This window comes from Arvicanthis niloticus, chromosome 3, assembly GCF_011762505.2.
Source record: "Arvicanthis niloticus isolate mArvNil1 chromosome 3, mArvNil1.pat.X, whole genome shotgun sequence".
NCBI classification, from domain to species: Eukaryota; Metazoa; Chordata; class Mammalia; order Rodentia; family Muridae; genus Arvicanthis; species Arvicanthis niloticus.
The window spans coordinates 108,428,014-108,453,927 of record NC_047660.1 but is presented as its reverse complement, the minus strand read 5'-3'; the positions used below and the strand labels follow the sequence as shown (position 1 = coordinate 108,453,927).

At 53.4% G+C, this 25,914-nt stretch overlaps 2 protein-coding genes across 14 annotated transcripts in view; both read left to right on the top strand.

Moving 5' to 3' along the window:
• Speg (striated muscle enriched protein kinase) overlaps positions 1 to 14,946 on the top strand; it is a 55,652-nt gene extending 40,706 nt beyond the window's left edge. For 3 of the 11 annotated variants that reach the window (XM_076931621.1, XM_076931619.1, XM_076931624.1), the window contains 19 exons: positions 194 to 251; positions 793 to 870; positions 957 to 1,135; positions 1,514 to 1,540; positions 2,061 to 2,213; positions 2,971 to 3,013; positions 3,991 to 4,059; positions 4,281 to 6,249; positions 6,510 to 6,641; positions 9,364 to 9,480; positions 9,646 to 9,813; positions 9,934 to 10,056; positions 10,238 to 10,405; positions 10,518 to 11,097; positions 11,705 to 11,944; positions 12,048 to 12,271; positions 13,059 to 13,134; positions 13,412 to 13,561; positions 13,903 to 14,945. In XM_076931621.1, coding sequence (XP_076787736.1) covers positions 194 to 251; positions 793 to 870; positions 957 to 1,135; positions 1,514 to 1,540; positions 2,061 to 2,213; positions 2,971 to 3,013; positions 3,991 to 4,059; positions 4,281 to 6,249; positions 6,510 to 6,641; positions 9,364 to 9,480; positions 9,646 to 9,813; positions 9,934 to 10,056; positions 10,238 to 10,405; positions 10,518 to 11,097; positions 11,705 to 11,944; positions 12,048 to 12,271; positions 13,059 to 13,134; positions 13,412 to 13,561; positions 13,903 to 14,095 — 4,747 coding nt within the window. In that variant the 3' untranslated portion in view covers positions 14,096 to 14,945. Of the gene's footprint in view, positions 1 to 193; positions 252 to 792; positions 871 to 956; positions 1,136 to 1,513; positions 1,541 to 2,060; positions 2,214 to 2,970; positions 3,014 to 3,990; positions 4,060 to 4,280; positions 6,250 to 6,509; positions 6,642 to 9,363; positions 9,481 to 9,645; positions 9,814 to 9,933; positions 10,057 to 10,237; positions 10,406 to 10,517; positions 11,098 to 11,704; positions 11,945 to 12,047; positions 12,272 to 13,058; positions 13,135 to 13,411; positions 13,562 to 13,902 lie in introns of those variants that run through there. The other 8 variants (XM_034498733.2, XM_034498731.2, XM_076931623.1 and 5 more) reach the window with 4 other exon arrangements.
• A 3,865-nt stretch (positions 14,947 to 18,811) lies between these two features.
• On the top strand, positions 18,812 to 25,914 carry Gmppa (GDP-mannose pyrophosphorylase A). Of its 3 annotated transcripts, none has more exons than XR_013109471.1 (14): positions 18,812 to 18,900; positions 19,689 to 19,749; positions 19,850 to 19,947; positions 21,168 to 21,271; positions 21,544 to 21,730; positions 21,947 to 22,006; positions 23,046 to 23,176; positions 23,801 to 23,815; positions 24,149 to 24,283; positions 24,420 to 24,517; positions 24,672 to 24,718; positions 24,868 to 24,960; positions 25,145 to 25,290; positions 25,640 to 25,914. XR_013109471.1 is itself a non-coding variant. In XM_076931618.1 (14 exons), exons 2-14 carry the CDS (start codon positions 19,710 to 19,712, stop codon positions 25,738 to 25,740), a joined length of 1,278 nt encoding a protein of 425 aa, XP_076787733.1. In that variant the 5' UTR covers positions 18,812 to 18,900; positions 19,689 to 19,709; the 3' UTR covers positions 25,741 to 25,914. The 3 variants fall into 3 exon arrangements, 2 of the variants coding, with proteins under 2 accessions (XP_076787733.1, XP_034354629.1); XM_076931618.1 differs by having other exon boundaries at positions 25,122 to 25,290; XM_034498738.2 differs by lacking the exon at positions 23,801 to 23,815 and having other exon boundaries at positions 25,122 to 25,290.

Below are 25,914 nucleotides of genomic sequence, written 5' to 3'. Positions count from 1 at the left end.
AGTTCAAGCAGGTCTCCTTATCTGTGGAACCTGCTGCCAGGAAAGTAGAACACAGCATCTGACCCGTCTGACCATGTCAGATGTGCTTTGTGGGAAACGCGGGCCCTAGGAGCTCTGAGCACGGGCTGGACTCCGTTCTGGGGTTGAGCAGGGCAGTTAGTGCTTGACCCTTACTCCTTGACCTATGACACAGCTGCACAGAAGAGCTTCTAGAACGCATGGCCAGGAAGCCCACCGTGTGTGAGTCTGAGGTGAGGGCAGTGGGTGGAAGGGGCAAGGTTGTGTACCGTCTTTCACCTGTGTGAACTCTAAGGATGGCGGGTGGGTCTTTTACACGCCATTTGTGCCCACAAGGAAGCCAGGGTTGGTGGTGGAGAACATAGACAGCACAATCCCCCACTCCACAAGACAAGACTGTCCTCTGTAAACAACAACAGACACATTTCAGGCCCTAACTCCATTGCTTCCCGATTTTCCTAACTCAAACATTCTATGAAAACTACCTAGATTTTGATCTCACTGCATGGTGTACGAGCTGTATACTGCATGGTTCTATTTAGTGTAATGCAAACCACTCTCCTCTGTATGTGTACTGTGCACAACTTTGTGCAACGGCATATGGTAACCCTGAGTCTTAGCATCCTTCATCCTGTGTGGTGAGCCACAGATGAGCTTTCATGAACCGTCTGAAGGCCACGCCCGGGCATGGCCTGACCTCTTGCCACATCTCTGGCGATGATCAAGCAGAGTGTTCCGCCTCCCCCACGGACTCTGACCTCCCTGTTTCCACAGACTCGGACCTATATGCGGCAAGTACTAGAGGGAATATGCTATCTGCATCAGAGCCATGTACTGCACCTGGATGTCAAGGTGAGGAGGGGTGTGGCGAGCACGCAGGAGGTAGGGCTACCATTTGGGGTGTTCTTCTTTAACCAGTTCCCATGCCTTGGTTTTAGCCGGAGAACCTGCTGGTGTGGGATGGTGCCGGGGGTGAGGAGCAGGTGCGCATCTGTGACTTCGGGAACGCCCAGGAACTCACTCCGGGGGAGCCCCAGTACTGTCAGTATGGCACACCGGAGTTTGTAGCACCTGAGATTGTCAACCAGAGCCCTGTGTCTGGAGTCACTGACATCTGGTAATGCTGGCATGCTGGTCACGTTGGGGACTTGCTCACTGGCTGGGAAGAGCTTCAGGAAAACTGGGTTTCCTCTTCTGACAGTCAGAGGGTAGCATGGCTCCTAAAGTTTCCCTTCTGCCCAAGTGATTTTCATCTTTCATCATTTGAGGCTAACCCAGTCCTTCTGGGCCTTGGTGGTATAAGCTTATTGGTCATCAGACTTCTGGGCTTCAGCCAACTTTGCCATGGCCCCTGACTTTGGGTTGAGTTCCTACCGGAAGTAGACACTCCTATGTAGTTTTCCCAGGGAGGACTCATCCTTATCAGCATGGTGGTAGCTACTCATTTCTGTTTGGAGTGGACTGGCCTCTCACATGTATTTCTGGTTTCCCACAGGCCCGTGGGCGTCGTTGCCTTCCTCTGGTAAGGACCCCTCTGCAGTCTCCTGATTGGCTGACCCCTAACACTCACAAGGGCCACATCCCTCTCCCTTCACTTCCATACTTAAGGGGTTTCACATGCACCAGTCTGGTTGTTCAGGTTGGCATGTCTCAGCTCCACAAGAGGTAGGCACACTGGATCCAAAGGCCAGTGCAGGTTGAACAACATCTTGGCAGGGAACAACCTGACCCTAGAAGGTCCAGAGTCTGGGCTAAAGGGGGATACACCACCCCATGGGAAAGCCACACTGGAGGAGGGACAGAACTTATTCTCCAAAGCACAGGCAATCGGCTCCCAAGGCACCACTGCCTCTCTGCCTATCCAAGGACCTCAAGTGGGAGCAGGACAAGACTGAAAACTCTGACTTCCTGTCCAGATTTGCCCAGCCTCTGGTGTCCACACAGCCTTGGGTCTCCACCTGTTCCTGGCCCCTCACCATAGGCATTGTGCTTCACCTCAAGACGCTGCCTGTCTCTTACCATAGCCCACTCTGCCCTTGCAGTTTGACTGGCATCTCCCCATTTGTTGGGGAGAATGACCGGACAACACTCATGAATATCCGAAACTACAATGTGGCATTTGAGGAGACTACGTTCCTGAGTCTGAGCAGGGAGGCCCGGGGCTTCCTCATCAAAGTGCTGGTGCAGGATCGACTGTGAGTATAAGAGCCCTTAACTGCAGAGACTGCCCCCCAACCACCTGCCTACTCCTACCAAACCCTGCCCGTAGGTAGGCAACCCCTGACTCTTTTTTAAAAAATTCAAAAGATTTGTTTTTATTGATTGATGGATTGACTTTTTACTTACTTATTTATTTATTTAATGTATATGAGTACACTATAGCTGTCTCCAGACACACCAGAAGAGGGCATCAGATCCCATTACAAATGGTTGTGAGCCACCATGTGGTTGCTGGGAATTGAACTCAGGACCTCTGGAAGAACAGTTGGTGTTCTTAACCACTGAGCCATCTCTCCAGCCCCCTAGATTGACTTTTTTCAAGACAGAATGTTTCTGTGTAGCCCTGGCTGACCTGGAACTCTCTCTGTAGACCAAGCTGGCCTTGAAGTCACAGAGATCCATCTGCCTCTGCCTTTGAAATACTGGGATTAAAGGGGTGTGCCACCACTGCTTAGCTAATTTTTATCGTTTTGTGTGTGTGGTGTGTGTCTGCACATGAGTGTTGTGTGCATATGAGTGATGAGATCTGTGGAGGCCAGAGGCCCCAGAGCCCCAGCAGATGGATTTACAGACAGCTGTAATCTACCTGATCAATCCTTTGGCAGAGCAGCATTTGTTCCTAACCACTGAGCCATCCCTCTAGCACCAAATCCCCAGTTCTTAAGAGGTCCCATTTTCTCAACTGTGCATGAATGAAAGAATGACAGAGTATTACTTCTTATTCCTTTACAGGAGACCTACTGCAGAAGAGACACTGGAACATCCTTGGTTCAAAGTGAGTCTAGTCCAAACATTTATTGTGCATGTTAACTATGATATTCGGTTTATATACGTGTGACTTATTAGCCTCACGGTAGATCTCTAAAAGATTGTGGTATTACTCCCAATTTTGTTGATAAGGAAACTGAGGCCCAAGTCAATGATCAAGTTGGAGTAGCATAGACTCTAAGCATAAGCCTGGACTCCTTTTCCTATCCTTGGGGAGGGGGTTCCTCTTCAGGGTTCCTACTGGTACACAAGACCAGTCCTGGCCTAATTCCCTCCCTTTTGTGTGGCCATCTCTGTCCTGGGTTGTTCCACACACTGTTGACAGGGTGGCCTGGCTCACTCACTTAGGAACTTCATGTGAATGGTTCTTATCATCTTCAAGCCCCAGCATCCCAGAACACAGCGGCAGGCCCTGTTAAGAAGGTGGTCAGTAAATGAGTCCAGAGAAGGCATCTAAATCCACTCGTCGTTGCGTGATGCCAATATGGCTCAGTGGCAGACTGCTTGCCTCGCACACAAAGCACTGAACATAACGCATTTCATCCTGCAAAATAAAATACTTGTCACTGAACACTGTGCTGGGTCAGCCAAAGACAAGCCATTCTGCTAGCAACTCCTGAAGAGTTTCCTTCCTCGGATCAGAAACAAGTAGCATCAGAGTGAGCCCGGGTGGGCTGCTGCAGGCAGCGTTTATGAATCTGGACCACTAGGACTTCAGATGTCTGGGATGCTGGTCATACACAGAGACAGACAGGAAGGAGCTAGGGGGGGCTACAGAAGGAAAGCTGCCCTCAGGCATTGCCTGTTACCTGCCTCTCCTCCTGTAGTCAAAGAATTTGTCTCAGCTCTAGCTCTGGCCTGACTCTGGACAAGACCCTCAGGAATCAGTACTTCTTGTTCCAAGCCCCACAGTGGACGTTATCTTTTACAAAGGTCTGGGTTGACAGAGTGCTGTCCCTCAGGCCTTCTTTCCTGGGTTTGCAGACAGAAGCAAAGGGTGCAGAAGTGAGCACAGATCACCTGAAGCTCTTTCTGTCACGGAGGAGGTGGCAGGTGAGTTTGTCCCGGACCTGCCTCTGTCCTTTTCACACTAATTTCCTCCCACAATATTTCTTTTCAACGGTGAATCTGCCTCCCTGCCCCCCACCCCCACCCCCGCCATTCCTGCCTGAGCTGCCCTCCCACTGCTATATCTTTCTCCAGAGTTGAAAGGGGCCTGGGAACCAGTTAAGCCTCTGGGCCTTTCTGGTCTGACTGTAGAACCTTGTTTACAGCGCTCTCAAATCAGCTACAAGTGCCACCTGGTGCTGCGCCCCATTCCGGAACTGCTACGGGCTCCCCCGGAGCGGGTGTGGGTGGCCATGCCTAGAAGACAACCCCCGAGTGGGGGACTCTCATCCTCTTCAGACTCAGAAGAGGAAGAGTTGGAGGAACTTCCCTCAGTACCCCGCCCCCTGCAGCCTGAGTTCTCTGGTTCTCGGGTATCCCTCACCGACATCCCCACCGAAGATGAGGCTCTGGGGACCCAGGAAGCTGGGTCTGGCACCCCCATGGACTGGCAAGAACAGGGAAGGGCTCCCTCTAAGGACCAAGAGGCCCCCAGCCTTGAGGCACTCCCCTCTCCAGGCCAGGAGTCCCCTGATGGGCCTAGCCCCAGGCGGCCAGAGCTCCGGAGGGGCAGCTCTGCTGAGAGTGCCCTGCCCCGAGTCGGGTCGCGGGAGCCGGGCCGGAGCCTGCACAAGGCAGCATCTGTGGAGCTGCCGCAGCGCAGGAGCCCCAGCCCGGGTGCCACCCGCCTGACTCGGGGAGGCCTGGGTGAGGGCGAGTATGCCCAGAGGCTGCAGGCCCTGCGTCAGCGGCTGCTAAGGGGAGGCCCCGAGGATGGCAAGGTCAGCGGCCTCAGGGGACCCCTGCTGGAGAGCCTGGGTGGTCGTGCACGGGATCCCAGGATGGCGCGGGCTGCCTCCAGCGAGGCTGCTCCCCACCACCAGCCCCCTCCCGAGTCCCGGGGCCTGCAAAAGAGCAGCAGCTTCTCTCAGGGTGAGGCAGAACCCCGGGGTCGGCACCGCCGCGCGGGGGCACCCCTCGAAATCCCCGTAGCCAGGCTTGGGGCTCGCAGGCTGCAGGAGTCTCCCTCCTTATCTGCTCTTAGCGAGACCCAGCCACCGAGCCCTGCAAGGCCCAGCGTCCCCAAACCCAGTGTCACCAAGTCCCCGGAACCTGCCGCTGCCACATCCAGAGACTCTCCCCAGCCTCCAACACCTCAGCCTGTTCCAGAAAAGGTCCCAGAGCCCAAACCAGAACCAGTCCGAGCTGCCAAACCAGCACAACCCCCTTTGGCTCTGCAAATGCCAGCGCAGCCTCTCACCCCCTATGCCCAGATCATGCAGTCGCTCCAGCTGTCCAGTCCCACCCTGTCCCCACAGGACCCCGCTGTGCCCCCATCAGAGCCCAAGCCCCACGCGGCTGTGTTTGCCAGGGTGGCTTCCCCACCGCCCGGAGCCTCTGAGAAGCGCGTGCCTTCGGCCAGAACTCCTCCAGTGCTAGCTGAGAAAGCCCGAGTTGCCACGGTGCCCCCCAGGCCAGGCAGCAGCCTCAGCGGCAGTATCGAGAACCTCGAATCAGAGGCTGTGTTCGAGGCTAAGTTCAAGCGCAGCCGCGAATCGCCACTGTCGCGGGGCCTGAGGCTACTGAGCCGCTCGCGCTCGGAGGAGCGCGGTCCCTTCCGTGGGGCGGAGGACGATGGCATATACCGGCCCAGCCCGGCGGGAACGCCTCTAGAGCTGGTGCGACGGCAGGAGCGCTCCCGCTCCGTGCAGGACCTCAGGGTAGCGGGAGAGCCGGGCCTTGTGCGTCGCCTTTCACTGTCCCTGTCGCAGAAGCTGCGGCGGACTCCGCCCGGGCAGCGACACCCTGCCTGGGAGTCCCGCAGTGGAGACGGGGAGAGCTCCGAGGGTGGCAGCTCAGCTCGGGGCTCCCCGGTGCTGGCGGTTCGCAGGAGACTCAGCTCCACACTGGAGCGTCTGTCCAGCCGTTTGCAGCGCAGCGGCAGCAGCGAGGACTCCGGGGGCGCCTCGGGTCGCAGCACGCCGCTGTTTGGACGGCTGCGCAGGGCTACTTCCGAAGGGGAGAGCCTGCGACGCCTCGGTGTTCCGCACAATCAGCTGGCCTCTCAGACTGGTGCCGCCACACCTTCCGCTGAGTCTCTGGGCTCAGAGGCCAGCGGCACATCGGGTTCCTCAGGTAAGGAGGGACTAGGCGAGTAATGGGAGTGGTGAGCTAGCGACAGGCTCTGAAAGAAGGGGGCTCTAGAAGCCGGAAGGGGGCACAGGCGTGGGTAGAGAGGGCAGTGGAGAGGCAGAGGCTAGGAAGAGGAGGGACAAGGTTTTTTGCTGGTTTGGTTTGGATTTGGGTTTTTTTTTTTTTGGGGGGGGGGGGCTACAGGGATGTGGGTGCCATGTGGTAAAGGCTACACAAGAGCTCATGAGTCTGGGTGTGTACAGCTCCAGGGGAAAGCCGAAGCCGGCACCGGTGGGGCCTTTCCAGGCTGCGCAAGGACAAGGGCTTATCGCAGCCAAACCTCTCCGCCAGTGTCCAAGAGGACTTGGGTCACCAGTATGTGCCCAGTGAGTCAGGTAAGACGCCTTGGGTTGCTCTCAGGGCTGGGTAAAAACGGACCACCATGAGGCCCTTGGGCAGCCATGGAAGAGGCCTCAGTTAGGAAAACAACAACGATAATTACAGTAGCAGCTGCCATTAATTAGCGAAGGCAAGTGTCTTATTAAGCATGTCACAAACGCTGTCTTGTTTAACACCACAGCATTCTTTAGAAGGATGATCCTCCGAATCCCATTTTACCGCTGGGGAAATAGCTTAGTGAAGCATCGCTGAGTAGCTTGTCCGAATCTCAGGTCTAGTAAGGGGAGCAGCTAGAGCATCTCCAGGCCACTCTACTGAGGCCTTTGTTTGGCTGGCCTTGTGTCTCTTGGAAGGTTTCTGCATCTGAGTGTAGTTTTAAAGCTGCTCAAAATCCTGCTTTTTTGGTGCACCCAGAGTCTCAGACCACGTGCACTCAAAGACACAACTTGTATCCCAGCTTGGACCGCACCCTCCCGTTCTTTACAACTCTGAGCTTCTGCTTGCCCCACCCCCACCCCATCACCCACAAGGCAAGTCTTCAGAGAAAAGTGGCCATTAGGCTTTTCTTTTGCTTGAGTAGAGGCCTGCAATATCCCACAGTCGATTGCTTGTGTGAATGTCCTGGGGCTGCAGGGAAGGAGGTATTCCACCTGGTGTCCTCCTACCTGGAAAAGAAGCATGACCGAAGGCGGCCAGGATTCTAGGCCAGCAGGATGTTCAGGAGGAAGCCACCAAGCCAGGATGCGCACATGCTCTTTAAAAGCCATCAACTCTATCCTGGCTCAGTTTGGGGTAGAATGGATCTAAACTTGCTTTTGACTCAGCTGGACTTGAGAGGATTGTTTCTAAGCCCTGGTCAGGGCTGTGGGGCTGTATGGCTGGTGGGAGGGGGTGGGGCACAAGCTGGCTGGCAGAGGGTAGGGGGATAGAGCTTCTGCAGAGAAATGCAGGGTTGCTAATCCCTTCCCACCTGGGGCCTCCAAGTTTCTGGGCAGCTGATTCCCTGCTGAGCAGTGAGTGCCCTCTGACCTCATTCTCCCCCTGCAGGAAGGAGCCCCTCCCATGTCCACTTTATCAACTGGGGCTGGTCCTGGGCTAATGACAGTAGGGCACCTTTTACCTCTTATGCTAGCCTGCTTTGTTCCCTCCCCAGTATCCCCACTAGGACTGCTAGCAGCAACTGAAGAGGCAGTTCCCTGGAGGATAAGATTGAGGCCCCTCCTTGGGGAACAATAGGGTACAGGGAGAAGAGACACAGTTCACGTACTTCCCGCTGAATTCCAGCTCCCTCCTGGTTCTTAGGAGGCTGGTTTCCTAGGGGTCTTTAGCTCTCTCTCCCCAGGTGAAGAAGACATGCCCCACCCCCTGTGACCTAAACCAGATTGGTGTCCCCCCCCCCCCAGGGACCACAAATTCAAATCACCGTGCCTCTGAGGAGCTTCAGCCCTGCAGAACTGGCACAGAACTCCAAGCCCCTTGCCTTGGGCAAGGTCACCAGCCAGGGTCCAGGCAGCTTTTCTGCTTTGCTCAAACAATCCCTTTTTCCAGGTTCAGCTCCTGCCTTTTCTGCTGGGCACATTAAAGAGATCACAGTAACGACCTCAAGAAAGGCTACGTTTGGGAGCACTTCCCCCGTGGACTCTGGGTGTCTCCTTTCATTCTCACAGCTGACCTTCTCCACCCAAGCTTGATCGGTCTCAGCCTCTCATTCACAGATTAGAAATGCAGCTTCAGAAGGGGCACGTGACTTGCTTAGGGTCTCTATTCTTCTCTCTTGCTCTTTTTAGTGGCCTGAATGAGTATGCAGGAATGTCGGGGGCCTCCCCTACCTCCCAAGGAGACAGGAACGTTTCCAGGGGATGCCCATAGGGGGCGCTGGCTTCAGCTTTCTTGAGACTGCAGAGTCTTGTTTTTGAGACTGTTTCTCTGTGTAACCCTGGCTGTCCTGGAATTCACTATGTAAACAAGGCTAGCCTCAAATTCAGAGATCCTCCTGCCTCCAGCCAAGTGCTGGAATTAAAGGTGTGCGCCATGGTGGACTGCAGACTTTAAAAAAAAACAAAAAACACTTATGTATTGTGTGAATGGCATGCCATGTGTGTGGAGGACAGAGAACAACTTTCAGGAGTCTATTTTTTTCCTTCCATTGTGTGGATTTGTTGGACAGAACTGAGGTCCTGAGGCTTGGCGGTAGGTGCCTTTACTTGCTGAGCTGTCTCACTGGCCCCAAGACTGCACATTTGGATCACAGACACTGCGCACAGTCCATGTTAGCTCCTGTTAGCTCAGGCCACTGCGTCTCCTTTGCCTTCTCATCTGCCCTGCAGTAGCCCAGAGGGAGCTTAAATTGCAGAGTCTTAACTGTTGTCATTTTTCAAACTGTGTTTGTTTTTATTTTAACAAACGCGCATAGAGCACTTATTTAGTGCTGGTTTCAGCTCTAAGTGATTTACACACGTGAGGTAAGCACCTAGTCATCAGTCAGGGAGAAGATGGTTCTGAATGTCCCGAGGGCCTGGAGAAGGTGATGCCTACCGCAAGAAAATCCTTGAAGGCACTCAGGGCAGGTTCTAGTCCTCTACATTTGGCCCGGAGGAGTCATTAACTGGGTTCCCGACTGGCCCTTCTTATCAGAGCTCACAGGCATGTGTCTCTCCCTCAGCAGCAAGCAGCCAGGGTCCTGAGCTGTCTTTTTTTTTTTTTTTTTTTTTCCTTTAGATTTTCCCCCAGTCTTCCACATCAAACTCAAGGACCAGGTGCTGTTGGAGGGGGAAGCAGCCACCCTGCTCTGCCTACCGGCAGCCTGCCCAGCACCCCGCATCTCCTGGATGAAAGGTAAATGGATTGTATCTTCCATAGAGAGGGGAGGCAGTGACAGGCAGCTCCCAGTAAAGGGCATAGGAGAGGCTGGGCCACAGGGAGTCAGAAGGAAATAAAGGGCAAGTGAGGGAAACCTGGATTTACTCAGCGGCGGCTCCGTCTATGCCTTCTTGTCCCCAGATAAGCAGTCCCTTCGGTCAGAGCCCTCAGTGGTCATTGTGTCCTGCAAAGACGGACGGCAGCTGCTGAGCATACCCCGGGCTGGCAAGCGGCATGCTGGGCTCTATGAGTGTTCAGCTACCAATGTCCTGGGCAGCATTACCAGCTCCTGTACTGTGGCTGTGGCCCGTGAGTTAGTGGCTGGGGGGGTGGGGGGTGGAGGTGCACGAGGGCAGGACCAATGTAACAGGGATGAGGAAATGGGTTACAGCTTGATGAATCCTCAGCTGGGGACTCTCCTCCTTCCAGGCATCCCAGGAAAGCTAGCTCCTCCAGAGGTGCCCCAGACCTACCATGACACAGCGCTGGTGCTGTGGAAGCCAGGAGACAGTCGGGCACCTTGCACTTACACTCTGGAGCGGCGGGTAGATGGTGAGGGCAAGGCAGGATGAAGGGGAGGGGGGAGGCAAGTGGCAGACCAGGTGTAGGGGGGCTGCTTGGGGAGGCCAGTGTCCTCTCTAAATAGAGGCGTCTTCTCTGGACCCTTTATAGATAGCATGGAGAACTGGGGCCATCATTCTATGGCCTTAACCCTCTGTTGTGCTGCCTGCAGGAGAATCTGTCTGGCACCCTGTGAGCTCAGGCATCCCCGACTGTTACTACAATGTGACTCAGCTGCCTGTCGGTGTGACTGTGAGGTTCCGTGTGGCCTGTTCCAATCGTGCTGGGCAGGGGCCCTTCAGCAACCCTTCTGATAAGGTCTTCATTCGAGGCACTCAAGGTCAGCGGAGGTGTAGGGAGGTAGTGTCCAAACCCAGGACCTCTCTACTCCTTGGCCCACCACAGCTTCACTCCCAGGACACTACATGATGACTTTCTTTCTCTCCTCTTAGATTCTCCAGCTCAGCCGGCTGCTGCTCCCCGAGATGCCCCTGTTACCTCAGGGCCTACCAGGGCCCCACCGCCTGACTCTCCTACCTCACTGGCCCCCACCCCCGCTCTTGCTCCCCCAGCCTCCCAGGCATCCACTCTCAGCCCATCAACTTCCTCCATGTCTGCCAACCAGGCCTTGTCCTCTCTCAAGGCTGTGGGTCCACCACCCGCAACCCCTCCACGAAAGCACAGGGGGCTTCTGGCCACCCAGCAAGCAGAGCCATCCCCACCCAGTATCCTGGTCACCCCAAGTGAACCCAAGTCTTTTGTCCCCGACACTGGAACTCTGACCCCAACCTCTAGTCCTCAAGGGGTTAAGCCAGCACCTTCCTCAACTTCCTTGTATATGGTGACTTCCTTCGTTTCTGCACCTCCAGCCCCACAGCCCCCAGCCCCTGAGCCCCCTCCTGAGCCCACCAAGGTGACTGTGCGGGGCCTCAGCCCAGCCAAGGAGGTGGTAGGCTCCCCAACACCTGAAAGCACCACTCTTCGACAGGGCCCTCCTCAGAAACCCTACACCTTCCTAGAGGAGAAGGCCAGGCAAGCAGCAGGGGTGGGGAGGGGAAAGTGGGACAGTGGATGGGACACAGGGAACAAGGGATGCGCTTTCAGAGAGCAGAGCCGACTGTCCTGGCTAGACTTAGAAGAAGATGCTAAGTGATGGCGCATGCCTTTAATCCCAGCACTCGGTAGGCAGAGGCAGGCGGATTTCTGAATTTCTGAGTTCGAGGCCAGCCTGGTCTACAGAGTGAGTTCCAGGACAGCCAGAACTACACAGAGAAACCCTGTCTTGAAAAAAAAAAAAAAAAAAAAAAAAAAGATGCTAAGATGTTGGTCTTTAGGACCATTTGAGTTTGGTTAGCTACCGCTCTGATCTCGAGCCATGTGCTATCATTTAATCTTCACAACTGTAAGAGGAAGGCACAGCCTTGTCACCATCACCCCTTTAACAGAAGAGAAAACTGAGGTCATGTGCTCTCCCAAAAGTAGAGGGACAGAAGAGCTAGAATCTTTGTTCCTAGAACTGAACTCTGAAGCCCACAGTGAAAACCACTGTGTTCTTGTTCCCGTGATCCCTGCTTCTCATTTTAGCTCCCACAATGGTAGTGTCCACCCTGAGTGTGTGGTGTCTCTCCTACACACACAGGGGCCGCTTTGGCGTTGTACGGTCATGCCGGGAGAATGCTACGGGCCGAACGTTTGTCGCCAAGATTGTGCCGTATGCCGCGGAGGGCAAGCGACGCGTGCTGCAGGAATACGAGGTGCTTCGGACTCTGCACCACGAGCGGCTCATGTCCCTGCACGAGGCCTACATCACCCCTCGGTACCTTGTGCTTATCGCTGAGAGCTGTGGCAACCGGGAACTTCTCTGTGGGCTCAGCGACAGGTAGCTGGGTGTTCCTGGGGTACGGGTAGCAGAAATGGGGACAAGGCTAACTGAAAGACCACCTGTTCTGCCTCTGGTGACACTCCACCCCCTGCCCCGCTAGATTCCGGTATTCAGAAGATGATGTGGCCACCTATGTGGTGCAGCTGCTACAAGGCCTGGACTACCTCCATGGCCATCATGTGCTGCACCTGGACATCAAGCCGGACAATCTACTGTTGGCCGCTGACAATGCCCTTAAGATTGTGGACTTCGGCAGTGCTCAGCCTTATAACCCTCAGGCCCTGAAGCCGCTTGGCCACCGCACTGGCACTCTGGAGTTCATGGGTAAGAGGACCAGCAGCCAGTCGTGGTAGAGAGCTGAAGAATTGCCACAAGGGCATGCCAGGCTCACCCCCTTCACCCACTCATGTACCATTCATATACATTAACTGCTATGTAAATAATGAGCGAGTTTTTTCTATTGATCTGTACAATAGCCCCGGAGTTCGGCACAATAGTACTCTGTTTTTACAGATGAGGAAGGAGAAGCGCCCTGACATTAAGTATTTGTCCAATTAGACAGTTACAAATAACTGCAATGGGATTTGCAAAAGCTGGAAAGACGAGAGAATCAATTACAACCTTACAGAGCAGGAAAGCCAGTCATTTAGCTACCTGCTAACTGATACTTATTATCCTTATTCCTCAGAGTTATTCTACAAGCCACACTTTAGAGATGAGACAATGGACAGCCAGGCAGGTTTAGTAAATTGCCCAAGGTCCCATAGTTAGAAGGGGCAGGCTTGGGATTAGAGCCAGCCAGGCTGATTTCAAAGGCTCTTAATCTTAGTGTTGGCCATGCTCTGTGTGAATGAGGGTGCTGCTTCCGAGCTGATCCAGGGCAGCTTGTGAAGTTGTGTGTTGGGTCTTCTGGAATCTCCATTACTCGGTGAGCACATGGCCCACATCACCCCCAACTTTTGTCCTGCCTGCTGACCTCTAAGGCCTGTTGTTCTGGTTTTAATCATGCTATGGTAACTGGACCCCAGAACCCTCCCCCGAACCCAGACTGCCTCTCCCTGTTCCCCTGCCACAGGGAACCTAGGTCAATTTGACCTCTGTCTCTTGACAGCTCCTGAGATGGTGAAGGGAGAACCCATTGGCTCTGCCACGGACATCTGGGGAGCAGGTGTGCTCACCTACATCATGTGAGTGGCCTGACCCTGGTCCAGCCCCGTGCTTCCTCTGCCCATGGTCCCTCCCTCTACCTGTTCTAGATCTCAGCCTACTTCTGCCCACCCCTCATCCTTCATGCCCTGTCTCCCCAGCACACAAAAAATAGCAAAGTGGCACTGTCCATGAATAGTGTGTACCTCTCAGATGCCCTACACAAATGTCTCTGAGGCCTTTCAACTGAACATTATTCTAAGGTAGAGGCAACAGGAGGGGCATCTGAGATGCCAACTCACCTGTTTTCCACAACAGGCTTAGCGGGTACTCGCCATTCTATGAGCCAGACCCCCAGGAAACAGAGGCTCGGATTGTTGGGGGTCGCTTTGATGCCTTCCAGTTGTACCCTAACACATCCCAGAGTGCCACCCTCTTCTTGAGAAAAGTCCTCTCAGTACATCCCTGGTGAGTAGGCCCCCAGCCTGCCAACCCTCCAGTGTTACCCATCTCTGAATGCATAGCTTCACTTGGCCAAAGACTCCCAACTCCTCCATATAGACCAGCAGCAGTAGGAGCTGTCACATCGCCTGCCATTTAAAGGCTGTAACAGCCCAGGGAAAGGCAGAATCTCTCCCTATTGTAACAGCCTGGGGAAAGGCAGAATCTCTCCCTATTGTAGAGACTGGGAAACAGCCCATGAACTGCTCACTATCAGAATCGGGATTGGTAAAGGGCCCGAGGGAGGGAACAGCCTGCCTTCTCCCAGAGCTTCCTTCCTGGTTCATAACCCCTGGCGTGCCTGGCAGGAGCCGGCCCTCACTGCAGGACTGCTTGGCCCACCCATGGCTGCAAGATGCCTACCTGATGAAGCTGCGCCGCCAGACACTCACCTTCACCACCAACAGGCTCAAGGAATTCCTGGGCGAGCAGCGGCGACGTCGGGCCGAGGCTGCTACCCGTCACAAGGTGCTGCTCCGCTCCTACCCTGGCAGCCCCTAGGTGGCATGGACCACAGCCCGGCCACGGGCTTCAACTCGGGTTCTCACTCACGCTGCCAAGGGACATTCCAGAGCCCATGCAGAGCTGGGCGGGCAGGGGCTTCAGATACCAGCAGCAGCAGCAACATCTGGCTAGGCTATTACCTCATGGACCTAAGAGGACAAGGCCCTGGGGTTTCAGCTGGATGTCACCCCGGCCACAACCAGAGCAGGAGACCCACTGGCCAGGCTGGGCAAGGGTGAGAGCAGGAGGAGGCAAGGAGAGAGTTGGGAAGTGAAGAACGAGACGGAAGGTAGGAAGGGAGGAGCTTGAGGAAGGTTCTGGGCTGGAGCGGAAGTGCTCTATCTCAGGGAGAACCCAGAAGAGGACATGGCTGAAGAGGAAGAAGGATCCCGTGATGTGGGAGTATGTTGTAGGAGGAGGACAGGACATAGAGACTGTGCCAGGAGCCAGGGCAGAGACATAAGGGAGGGCAGAAAGGTGGAGGGCAACAGGCGTGGGTGCAGGGGTGGCAGGGCAGGCCAGCAGTTGCATCTTTAGAAAGAGAGAAAGGCAAAGAGATGCCAAAGGCCATTCGAGTTGGCCTCCTGCCCCAGCCGATGCAGTTCTGGGCATTCTCCACCGGCCCGGAATGTCCTCATTGCCCCTCCATGGCCTTTGCCCTTCTTCCCGTTTGTATTTATTTATTTATTGCCTTTTGTGGAGTTTCCTTTCTACCCAGTCCCTATTGCCTATGTTGTCCCAACCATCCCCTCAGCCATCCAGCTGTCTGTGCAGCTCTCTGTCTGTCTGTCTGTCACAAGGAAAATTTAAAAAAAAAAAAAAAAAAAAAAAAACAGCAAGCGGCAGGACCTATGTGTGGTCTCTGGGTGGGATGAGGAGGAGGCTGGGTGGCTTGGAGTGAGTCCTGGGTGGAGGGTCACCTTCTCTAGGCAATGACAATGTGTCCGGTGGTCTACTGTCTATACCACCAAGCACCTTGGAGCCTTGCAATCCCCCCTTGCCTCTCACCCCCTTGCATTGCTAGTTGAAGGGAGACTGTAGCCACTTTGCAGTTTCTAGGATGCTGGGAGACATACTGAATTCCCATAACCCCCCTCTCTCTGGACCCCAAGGACCCACCTCTGCTCCTATGCTTTCTCTTTGTAATTTGAAGAATGTTGGGCTCTAGAATGGACCAGCCACATCCCAGGCTCGTCTCCGCCTCCTTTACTCTAGTTCTTCTCCAGGTTTAGGGAGAAACAGATTTCTTCTCAGTGATTAGGTAAAAGAAACAGCGTGAAGAGCTGGAGAAGGAACTAGGAGGGGTCCTGGCCTCAGGTTCTGAGGTTTAAACACAGATCTGAATGTGTGGAGCAGCTGTGAGTGCTCAAGACAAGCCGTGTCCAGCATTTTTCTAGGGTTGAGGGATACATCAGGCTAGACCTTCTTGTCTCTATGGCAAGTTAAAGAGTCTGCTGGGAGGGGGCTGGTGAGATGGCTTAGCAGTTAAGAGCACTGGCTGCTCCTCCAGAGGTCAGAGTTCAATTCCCCAGCAACTACATGGTGGCTCACAACCATCTATAGGGGAATCTGTTGCCCTCTTCAGGCAAGAGGACGTATATGCAACAGAGCACTCATACATTAAATAAATAAAAGGAGAGAGAGAGAGAGAGAGAGAGAGAGAGAGAGAGAGAGAGAGAGAGAGAGAAAGTCAGTCAGTCTGCTGGGCAATGACTGGACACGCCCATGCAGCACCAAAGAATGGTCACCAGGTCCCAGGTAAGAAAAGGAGGAGCTAGCCGGGCGGTGGTGGCGCACGCCTTTAATCCCAGCACTTGGGAGGCAGAGGCAGGCGGATTTCTGAGTTCAAGGCTAGCCTGGTCTACAGAGTGAGTTCCAGGACAGCCAGGGCTACACAGAGAAACCCTGTCTCAAAAAACCAAAAAAAAAAAAAAGAAAAGAAAAAGAAAAAAAGAAAAAAGAAAGAAAGAAAGAAAAGGAGGAGCTCGGTTTCCTATGTTCTGCCTTGAAGCTCTACTCTTGGCACAATGGAAGGAACAAACTTCTGCTTGTAAGCAGAGAGCTTTGGCACTGGTTTGAGGACGCCTTGACTCAAGCTTCCTCAGCCATCCTGGCTTCCAGGACCTCAGGAGGAGGCAAAGCTCATCATCATAAAATAACAAGATGTTAAAAGCAGAGTGAGACACCTCGCCCACCCATCAGCCCAGTTAGGAAGATACACAGTTTGCCTGCGAGGATCTCCAATCCCTCACACATCGCAAATGCGTTCCTATCAAAATCAGGTGCCTGAACTCATATCTTGATAAATGGCAAAAAAAAAAAAAAAATCCTCTCCCGTCCCCCTTCGATCTGCAGTTTCTTTCTCATCTCCATTGGAAATGGCATGTGAACTGCTTATTCCAAACATGGAGGAGCCAAGGTAATTTATGTCAGCAGAGTGCTATCAAGATTGTTCTGATCAAAAGGTGCCAAGTACCTACACTCGGAAGCTAGCACCTACAACTCTCCCACCTGGTGCCCTAGCCTGCATTGACAGCACTCCACTCAAGCTCCCCCCCTCCCCCCAGAGATCCAGAGATGGTCTTTACCACAGGTGATCCTGTACCCCATGCACAAGTTTATGCCCTCAAAGGACTTCAGCAGACCTAGGGGTTGAGGAGTCAATTATAACGCTAACCATCCAGACCCTGTCCTGTCACAAAGATGGGAGAGCAGCTCTGGGGAAAACAGTTCAGGGGTTACCTGTTCCCAGGTTAGTTGTCAGTGGGGTAAGGAAGGGAAAGGGGCGGAGAGATGTACTGGGCTGAGGGCAGGCCTCAGTTCTGAGAGCTCCGAATACTGGCCCAGCCTGGAGGGATGGAGATGTTTCAGAAGGAACTGAGAGAAAAAGGCTTGCTCTGGCTTCTGGGACCTCTGAAGGACACAGTTCTGGCGAAGGCAGTGCAGCCAAGCTGACATGATGAATTTCAACTTTCCCAGGCCTGTTTATCTGCTGGAGTAAGGATGCAAGGAGCTATGCCATCCTGCCTAAGTGACACAGATGTAGCGGTGGCTCTAGTAGTGCAAGATGCTGAACTGGCCATCTGGACCAGGATAGCAATCAGCGTAGCCAGTGCCATGGGCATCCTTGTGCAAGGCTCACGTGCCCTACACTCAAAACAGCGCCACACTGTGGGCATCTGCAGTGGTAGTGTCCAGGTGGGAATGCATTTGTAGCTGGGCCTAGTCCAGTGATGAGGAGCCCAGCCTCCACAGTGACTGGACGGTATGAGGAGCCTAGCAATTTCCTCCCTTACTTCAGGACCTGATCCCACCCAGACTGAGAAGTCAACCCTGGGCTCCCATCCTAGGATTCCAGGGCTCAAGGTCACAGTGTGAGCCAAGATTTGAAATCTAGTTTTCTGGCACCCAACCCAGGGTCCTTTCCTTACACAAAGCTGTCTCCAAAGGACTTGTGAGAGCTGTATCTCTTTTGATCTTCCACTTGACCCAGAGAAAAAAGGACAGGGCTAAGTCCCGTTTAATAGCTAAAGAGATAAAATTTAAAGGCTAGTCATCTGCCCAGTATCATACTGTGAATTCAAATGCACCATGTGAATTTAGGGCCAGCTATTCCTTGGGGAAGTGATGCTCTTGTCCCATGGTTGGGTTCCCCTGCCCTTCATCAAGTCCTTGCTAAGGTACAGAAGGGACCTCAAAGACACTATGGTAGCACTGACTGCCCACTCCATGTCTGCCAGACCAAGCACGGATAGGACATCAAGGACTATGACAGGGAGGTTTAGGATCTGCAGCAAAGGCAGTGGTGAGACTGGAACCTGTGTGGTATTGTTCCCAGAAACTTTGCAGAAAGACGAGGGTCGCTGGACTGCAAAGAGCAGAGCTTTATAATTAACTAAGCTCGTTACACAGATAAGCTGACCCACAGATTCACCCTCTGTCTCTCCACACCTTCCCCAGGGTGTTGAGATTGGTACCAATGCCACCAGTGCCTTATCATTCCCCAGGACTACCGCACTGGACATGGCCCAGTGCTTCGCTCCGGTGGACGTAGCCTGAAAGGGACCATCAGACCTTTTGCCCTGGCTGCAAGCCCAGGTGCTGGTGGGCTCCAAAACCCCCTTCTGCCTTGCTTAATAAAACTGCTTTCCTTCTGACCCTCTGCGGGTTGTTGTTTCCCATCGCCATTTACTCTCCCTGCCCCCGCTCCATACTTATTTCCAAGACCCACAAGGCCAAGGTCAGAGAATGTTGGCGTCATTAGGAAATCTGGAAAGCGCGCCTAGTCCGATTTTACAAACAGTAGTACTCTGGAATAGGATTTCTCTCAGAGTCAAACTTCTCAGCCGCACAAACCTTGGAGCTATGACTCTTCCTTTTTTTTTTTTTTTTTTTTTTTTTTGCTCAGTCTAGGTGCGGCCCCTCCTGGCCGTTGGCACTCCAGCCCCTGCCCCTTCCAAAGCTGGCCACCCAGAAGATTCTTCGAAGTCTGACTTAGTTCTCTGCTGTCCCTGAGCCCATACTGGAAAAGCTTAGGTCTCAATCTTAGTTTCCAGGCCTAATTTCTTAGCCTCATCCTCACTCCTCTCTCTACTCATTAAGCCTTGCCCCACGATGCCTTGACCTAACTTCAGGTTTCCAGCACGGTTCCCAACTGTCTTACTGGAGTTGGAGAGAGGACGTTTTAAAAACTACAATTCCCAGCAGCCCCTGCGAAGGAGCTCTCGCGGGTTGTAAGGAGACACGTACGCGGAAGGAGCAAGCAGTGGCAGGCGGCAGAGCTGGCGTAAAGGGAACTAGTGGTAAAAGGACCTACATGGTGGAGGGGGTTGGTGGGCATGGTAGGGGTAGCGACGGACCCTAGACATAGGGAGGGCTCTCAGGGCCTGTCTTGCTCTCCTCATGCCCACACTTGTGTTGGTTCTATAACCAGTGGCTACGAGAAACTGACGTCTATTGGACCCACTCAATTGTGGGGTCCAGAAGGTCAGCAATCAATCTTTGGAATCCAGAGATTCCGCACCAGTGGTCAGTATGCGCACTGCTGGAGTAGTAGGCTCAGCATTTAACATGTCAAGGGAACCTGTCTTTTGATTCAAGCACATGTAGGTAGCTGTAGGATTCACATTCGACACCTAGAGGTGTTAGGGTTGGTGCTCTTCAAATGCAGATTAGTGTTAGTTAGTTCAGTACTTGGGGTTTATTCATAGGATTGAAATTAAGCTCACTCAAGGTTTGTGGCTCCATACTCCCCGCTGGGATTCAGAGCTGAACATCTAGAAAGAGGAAGCAGTCATTTGCAAGGCATTGGGACTGGAGGTTTCAGGTTTTTGAGATTTTCAGTCAGAGAAGGGGCTCCATTGAATACCCGAGTTTACAGAATTTGTTAATGGCCAAAGAGAATTCATTAGAGATAAAAGGGAGGAGTACAGGTTTTTGAAGCCAACTGAGTTCTAGATTGGGATGAACTGGTGGTGGTGTGCCCAAGGAGGGACTATATTGAACTTTTGAGTTTACCCCCTAGGAAAGGACTGTGTGTTGTGATTTGGGGGTATGAGATCTGGTTGTAATTCTTCTGTTGTGGTTTGAGGTTTAGGTAACAACGGTCATCATGCTTAAAGCTGTGATCCTCATTGGAGGCCCCCAGAAGGGTGAGGAGATGGGGAATGGGGGGGTGGGTAGACTGGAATGGTGGATGGGCTTGGGACAGAAGGAAATAGGAAGCTAAAATGTTCTCCTGTCCTCTCTCAGGGACTCGCTTCAGGCCTTTGTCTTTTGAGGTGCCCAAACCGCTGTTTCCCGTGGCAGGTGTCCCTATGATCCAGCACCACATAGAAGCCTGTGCCCAGGTAACCCTGTAGGTCTTCCCCTCACTCCATGCTTCCTGCTCATCTCTTTCATGCTGTGTGTCTGTCTTCCAATTCCCAGCCGAGGTGAGGTCTTTTTCCACGGGCTGCCGTTCCCAGGTGTCTGTGTGAGTGGCAGTGCTTCAGGTGTGCCGGGCAGCCAGCCCTGTTGACTTCCCTGCCTCTTGCTGCTCAGGTTTCACACCTAGTCAGGCTGGGATCTTAAAGGGTGAGTTAGAGTCACAGCAGGGGCATTGACAATAAAGCGGGGAGCCCTGTGCTGTAGCTGCTTTTCTTTATTGCTTTCTTACTGGGATAGACAAGGTTTGAGTTTGAGTCTGGTCCTCCTGCTGAGTCCTGGAGCAAGCAAAATTTCAACTTCTTTCATCTCTAGTTTTCTCAACTGTAAAGGAGATTAAACCTCCCGTGTAGAGTGTAGAGTGTCGAAGCTGTAAAATGCCTAATTCCATGCAGACCCTTGATAAATGACCCTATCATCTTATGCCGGAATCAAACTTAGAATAATATATAATGGGAGATGGTTCAGTTGGTAAGTGCTTGCTTGCACAAATGTGAGGCCATGAGTTCAATCCCCATCACCCTTTTAAAAGATCCAGTCTTTGTGATGGACTTGCAGTCTCAGCACTGAGAAGGTAGAGACAGGGGGATCATTGGACTTATTGGCCAGCACAGTCTAGCCCAATCATTAGGTCCCGGACCCCAGTGAGAGACCCTGACTTAAAAAAACCAAGGTGGGCTGTTCCTGAAGACAGATCCATATAGAGATCCGAGATTGTCCTTTGACCTCCGTGTGGATGTTTTCACAAGGGCATATGTACCCCCACACACACACACGGGGACACACATACATGAGCTATAGATAACAACTCAGAGACAGAGCATTTATTTAGTATGTGTGAGGTCTTGGGTTCAATCCCCAGTGCTGAGAGGGGGTTACAAAGAAGCAAAGGCAGAAAAGATGAGTAGATTATACATTACTTCATGGACAAGGTCGTTCCAGTCCAGGTGCATGGGAGACTATACAAGAAATGGAAAAATTGGTGCTGAGTGTTCTAACTTCCTCACTGTTCAACGGAAAAGCAGGGCAGACTGGCTGATTACCCAGGATACCCACCAGAGCTCAACTTGTGTCTTCTAGCCAGTGCCCAGACCTTCCCAGTTCCCATCAGAAGTTTCTCTGCCAACCTCTTCCTTTGTTCTAGGTCCCTGGGATGCAGGAGATTCTACTCATTGGCTTCTACCAGCCTGATGAGGCTCTCACCCAGTTCCTAGAAGCTGCCCAGCAGGAGTTTAACCTTCCAGTCAGGTTATTGAACGTGTGTGTGTGTGTGTGTGTGTGTGTGTGTGTGTGTGTGTAGTCTCAAAGTTCTTGGGAATGGGTTGAGTCAGTACTATTCACCAGGGTTCAGGCCATACCTAAGAGGTACTTATTTTGGGCATCAGAATTGCTTAATATGAGGTTTCCTTGTAGGCCTAGGCCAGAAGTACTTCTGACAAGGGTGGAGGAATCAGAGGAGGGTGTGTCAGGTGCCCTGGCTCATGGTATCTCACTGAGCTGGCTGGGGTTCCTGGGGACAGGTACCTGCAGGAGTTTGCTCCCCTTGGCACAGGGGGTGGCCTCTACCATTTTCGGGACCAGATCCTAGCTGGGGCGCCTGAGGCCTTCTTCGTGCTCAATGCTGACGTCTGCTCTGACTTCCCCTTGAGTGCCATGTTGGATGCTCACAGGCGCCAGCGCCACCCTTTCTTACTCCTTGGCACCACGGTGAGAGGGCTGGGAGGGCTGAAGGCCGTAGAGAGACTGGGGCCACTGTAGGTCTTGGAGTAGGGCGGGCAGCTGTCAGCTCTCAACCCTGCTGACGGCCTGTCAGTGTCAGAGCTTCGTGCCAGGTGCGAGAGGGGAAGGGAGGAAAGGAAGAGGGAACAGCCTTGGCCGCCCTGGAGGAGGCAGGTCGCTGTCATGGATACGTCTGTCTCTCAGGCTAACAGGACACAATCCCTCAACTACGGCTGCATCGTTGAGAACCCACAGACGCATGAGGTGAGCGTGGAATGATCTTACCTCTCTGTAAAATCAACCCCATACCCTGCACCTCTAGGGAATGCTGAGAATACTTTCAAGAGGAATCCATCATATCAAACAGATAGGACAGTCTGTGTGCCATCCCCACCCCTCACCCCTCCCTAGTAAATCATCTTGTAGCTCTTTAAGAGAGACTGACAGGGGAAGGGGTGCTAGCTCGTTTCTGTAGGAGTGATGTTTTAATAAATGCATGCATGGGGCATTACGGCACACAGAGAGAGAGGCCCAGTAAGAGCCTGACATGAGGGGGCAAGGCTTCCTTCAGGAAACAGAGATGAAGGAGGCTGCAGGCAGAGAGAACAGTTTGTGCAAAGACAGGCAGGAAGTAGCTTGGTGACCTCTAATTACTGAGGTGGGAGCATAGTCTCTAAGGCCAGAGGAGCCTTGTCCCTGTGTGTGAAAATCCCTGCCCCCGAATCTCATGGACTTTTTGACACACAAACCATTTTACCTGTTCATAGTTTAATATAGCTAAATCTCCATGGAATGTACATGTGTGTGCAGTTTCGTGGCAGGCACCAGCTAGACATGAAGGAAACAGAACCACAGACCACATTCTCCACCTCTCAGGAAACCTCAGTCTATCAGGATAGACAGTCAAAAGCCAGTCCTTGGCACAGTGGCCTGGGTGAGGTATGACCACAGGTTAGGGGTGTCAGGTCTGAAGAGCTAAGTGGAGTTGGCAGCAGAGTGACAAGGAATAACAATGTCAACTGGGTTCCAAACGGAGGTTTTCCAGAGGAAGAGGCAGAGAAGGATGTCCCAGAGGCTGGTTATTTTCCAGTTATTTCCCTGAAATACCAGTGGTTAGGGAGGATGGAGCACAGGTAACACACCCCACCCCACCCCACCCCACCCCCGGGATGTGAAGCCAGGTAGAGCCAAGGTGTCAGCTTCAGGAGTTGCTCTGGCAGTAGAGGGGCCTGGGGGTGATGTAATGCGAGGTGGTGGTGTGGAGGTCCGCCCTCCACTATGAACTCTGCCTTCACTTCCTCAGGTCCTGCACTATGTGGAGAAACCCAGCACCTTTATCAGTGACATCATCAACTGTGGCATCTACCTTTTCTCCCCAGAAGCCCTGAAGCCTCTCCGGGATGTTTTCCAGCGTAATCAGCAGGATGGGCAACTGTGAGGCAGGCTCCATGACCCTGTGACCCAACCCCAAGCATCCCTGTCCCAGACCCGTGCCCCCTGCCAGGCTCTGCAGGTTCCATGTCACCCTGCTCCCCGGCTCTCTCCCTTCGCCCTTTCCCACTGTCATCTGTAGCCTGCCTCCTTAAGCCCTTCCCCTTCTAACCTCATTCTGTCCCTCTTCCTTATACACCCCAGCTCCTCCTCTGTCACTGCCTGCCCATTCCGCTTCTGGTCCACTTCTCCCCAGCCCTGGTTGTCCCAGAGACATCTTTGAGAACAGACGGCAACACACACTTGGGTGCACATGCACTCGAGTGCAGACACGCGCGCCCGCGTGCCCGCGCGCGCGCACACACACACTCGATCAGGCTGCCCAGAGCCTTGTCCGCTAATATTAGGTTTGTCCCTCCCAAGCCTGAAAGCTGGCTACTAGGTCTCCCCCTCCCCACCCAGCTCCCATCTCACGCCTCATTCATCTGCTGACAACATTTCTCACTCCACCATGTCTCTGCTTCTCTCCATCTCTCCTGGCCTCTCTATCTCTGTTTCCGCTGAGCTGGCATCTCTACCTACCATCTCTTTCCCCCCTCTCTCTGTGACTGTCTCTGCCCTCACCAGCTGCCTTGCTCTGGGGTGAGTTTTTTTTTTTTGTTTTGGTTTTGGTTTTTGGTTTTTGTGTATGTGTGTGTGTGTGCCATCTAGTGAGGGAGGAGAACTAGATGGGTGAATGGGGGGAGGGTGGGCATAAGCGGAGATGGGAGGAATGGGGTCTAGGCCTGGGGCTCCCCAGTGAAAGCAGTCAATCAAGGGTAGTAGAAGAGGTGCCTAAGATTTGAATAGACCTTGGTAAAGGAGCCAAGTTAGAGGAGGGCTTGGAGAGTGGCAAAAGCCCCTTCTATTCCTTCCTGGAGGGACTCCGTATTCAAACTCACCTAGGGAACTGATGTCTCTTCCTTTCTCCACCAGGGAGGAGTCTTCAGGCTCATGGCCTGGTGCAGGGACCATCCGACTAGAGCAGGATGTATTCTCGGCCCTGGCTGGGCAGGGCCAAATCTATGTGCACCTCACTGATGGTATCTGGAGCCAGATCAAGTCTGCAGGGTATGTGGGGGGTCGGGAGGGGGGGAGGCTGGGGAAGAGCCTGTGCCACAGATCTTGAGACTCAGGAGTGTGGCATTGGGGTGGTAGGCACAGGCCCTACTGGAACCTGAGTGCCCCTCCCACTTTTGGTCCCCAGCTCAGCCCTTTATGCCTCACGCCTCTATCTGGGGCGATACCAGATCACTCACCCAGAACGGCTAGCCAGACACACTCCAGGGGGCCCACGAATCAGAGGTACCCACCCCATCCCATTATTCCCCTTTATTCCCCCACACCCTTGGGCCTACACTCTTCACTCCAGGTGTGGAAGTGAAGGTTCAGTCTCCTCCCATCCCTATCCAGATGTGTTTTGGGGTATCTGCCCCTAGGTTGTTTCTTCTGTTTCTAGGAAATGTTTACATCCATCCAACTGCTAAAGTGGCCCCATCAGCTGTGGTAAGTAAGCCGTGGCCCCAACTTCAGGGAAAGGCTGTTGGGATTCGTGGGGATACTTAGGGACTAAGCTCAGGTGCTGGCATGTCTCCCTGCTTTGGAAACCCTGTTGCGTTCCCAAGTCCCTCAAAGTATGACGATCTTCTCCACAGCTGGGCCCCAATGTCTCCATTGGGAAGGGGGTGACCATAGGCGAGGGTGTGCGTCTGCGAGAGAGCATTGTCCTCCACGGAGCCACTTTGCAGGTAGGAACCAGGCACACACAGTGTGTGGTACCCAAGAGGCTGAGGGAGAGGCTCAGGTATGCCTTCCAGAACAAGAGGGCTGAGCCCCGCCCCCAGGCTCTGCATCTACCTTCCTGTGCCTGCCTCCTTCTCTACCCACCCTGAGCCATTCTATTTAACAGGAACACACCTGTGTCCTTCACAGCATTGTGGGCTGGGGGAGCACTGTGGGGCGCTGGGCCCGCGTAGAGGGGACTCCCAATGACCCCAATCCCAATGACCCCCGAGCTCGCATGGACAGTGAGAGCCTCTTCAAAGATGGAAAGCTGCTTCCTGCCATCACTATCCTGGGTATGGTTTGTTGGGGTCTGGGGGTGAGGTTAGGAAGCTCCACAGGTGATGGCTAGAGGGAACGTTTGTTCTTGTACGTATTGTGTGCGTGTACACACGAGAGAGAGAGAGAGAGAGAGAGAGAGAGAGAGAGAGAGAGAGAGAGAGAGAGAGAGAGAGAGTGTGTGTGTGTGTGTGTGTGTGTGTGTACTCCTTAAGCAAACATTTACCAAGATCATGCCATGTACCCAGCCTGGGTGAATCACTGGGGGGTGAGGCCTGGAGCACAGATGGGCAGGCCTAGCCATGGCGCCAGCTCTGCCTCATCACCTCTGACGACCTGTTCCTGGTGCCCTCATCCATGCTTCAGGCTGCCGAGTACGGATCCCTGCTGAGGTGCTCATCCTGAACTCCATTGTTCTACCACATAAGGAGCTAAGTCGAAGCTTCACCAACCAAATCATCCTGTGAGGACACTGCCAAAAGGCCCCCAGGACTCCCGCCCACTCTCCTTTGGGCTGCTGCCTGCCTGGCCAGCTCTGTCCAGAAAGGACCTGAGGAAGCCACCTTGTAGGGAGCCATGTGTGTGGCCAGGGACACCTGGCCTCCCTCCCCACTCCCAAATAAACCCCAGTGAACCTTGGA

Excerpts from the sequence above, each read along its gene's own strand:
- Gmppa (XM_076931618.1), top strand. The coding sequence starts at position 19,710 with ATGCTTAAAGCTGTGATCCTCATTGGAGGCCCCCAGAAGG. Across the intron at positions 24,719-24,867 it reads AAGTGGCCCCATCAGCTGTG|CTGGGCCCCAATGTCTCCAT; the intron begins GTAAGTAAGCCG and ends TCTTCTCCACAG. Across the intron at positions 25,291-25,639 it reads TCCTGCCATCACTATCCTGG|GCTGCCGAGTACGGATCCCT; the intron begins GTATGGTTTGTT and ends TCCATGCTTCAG.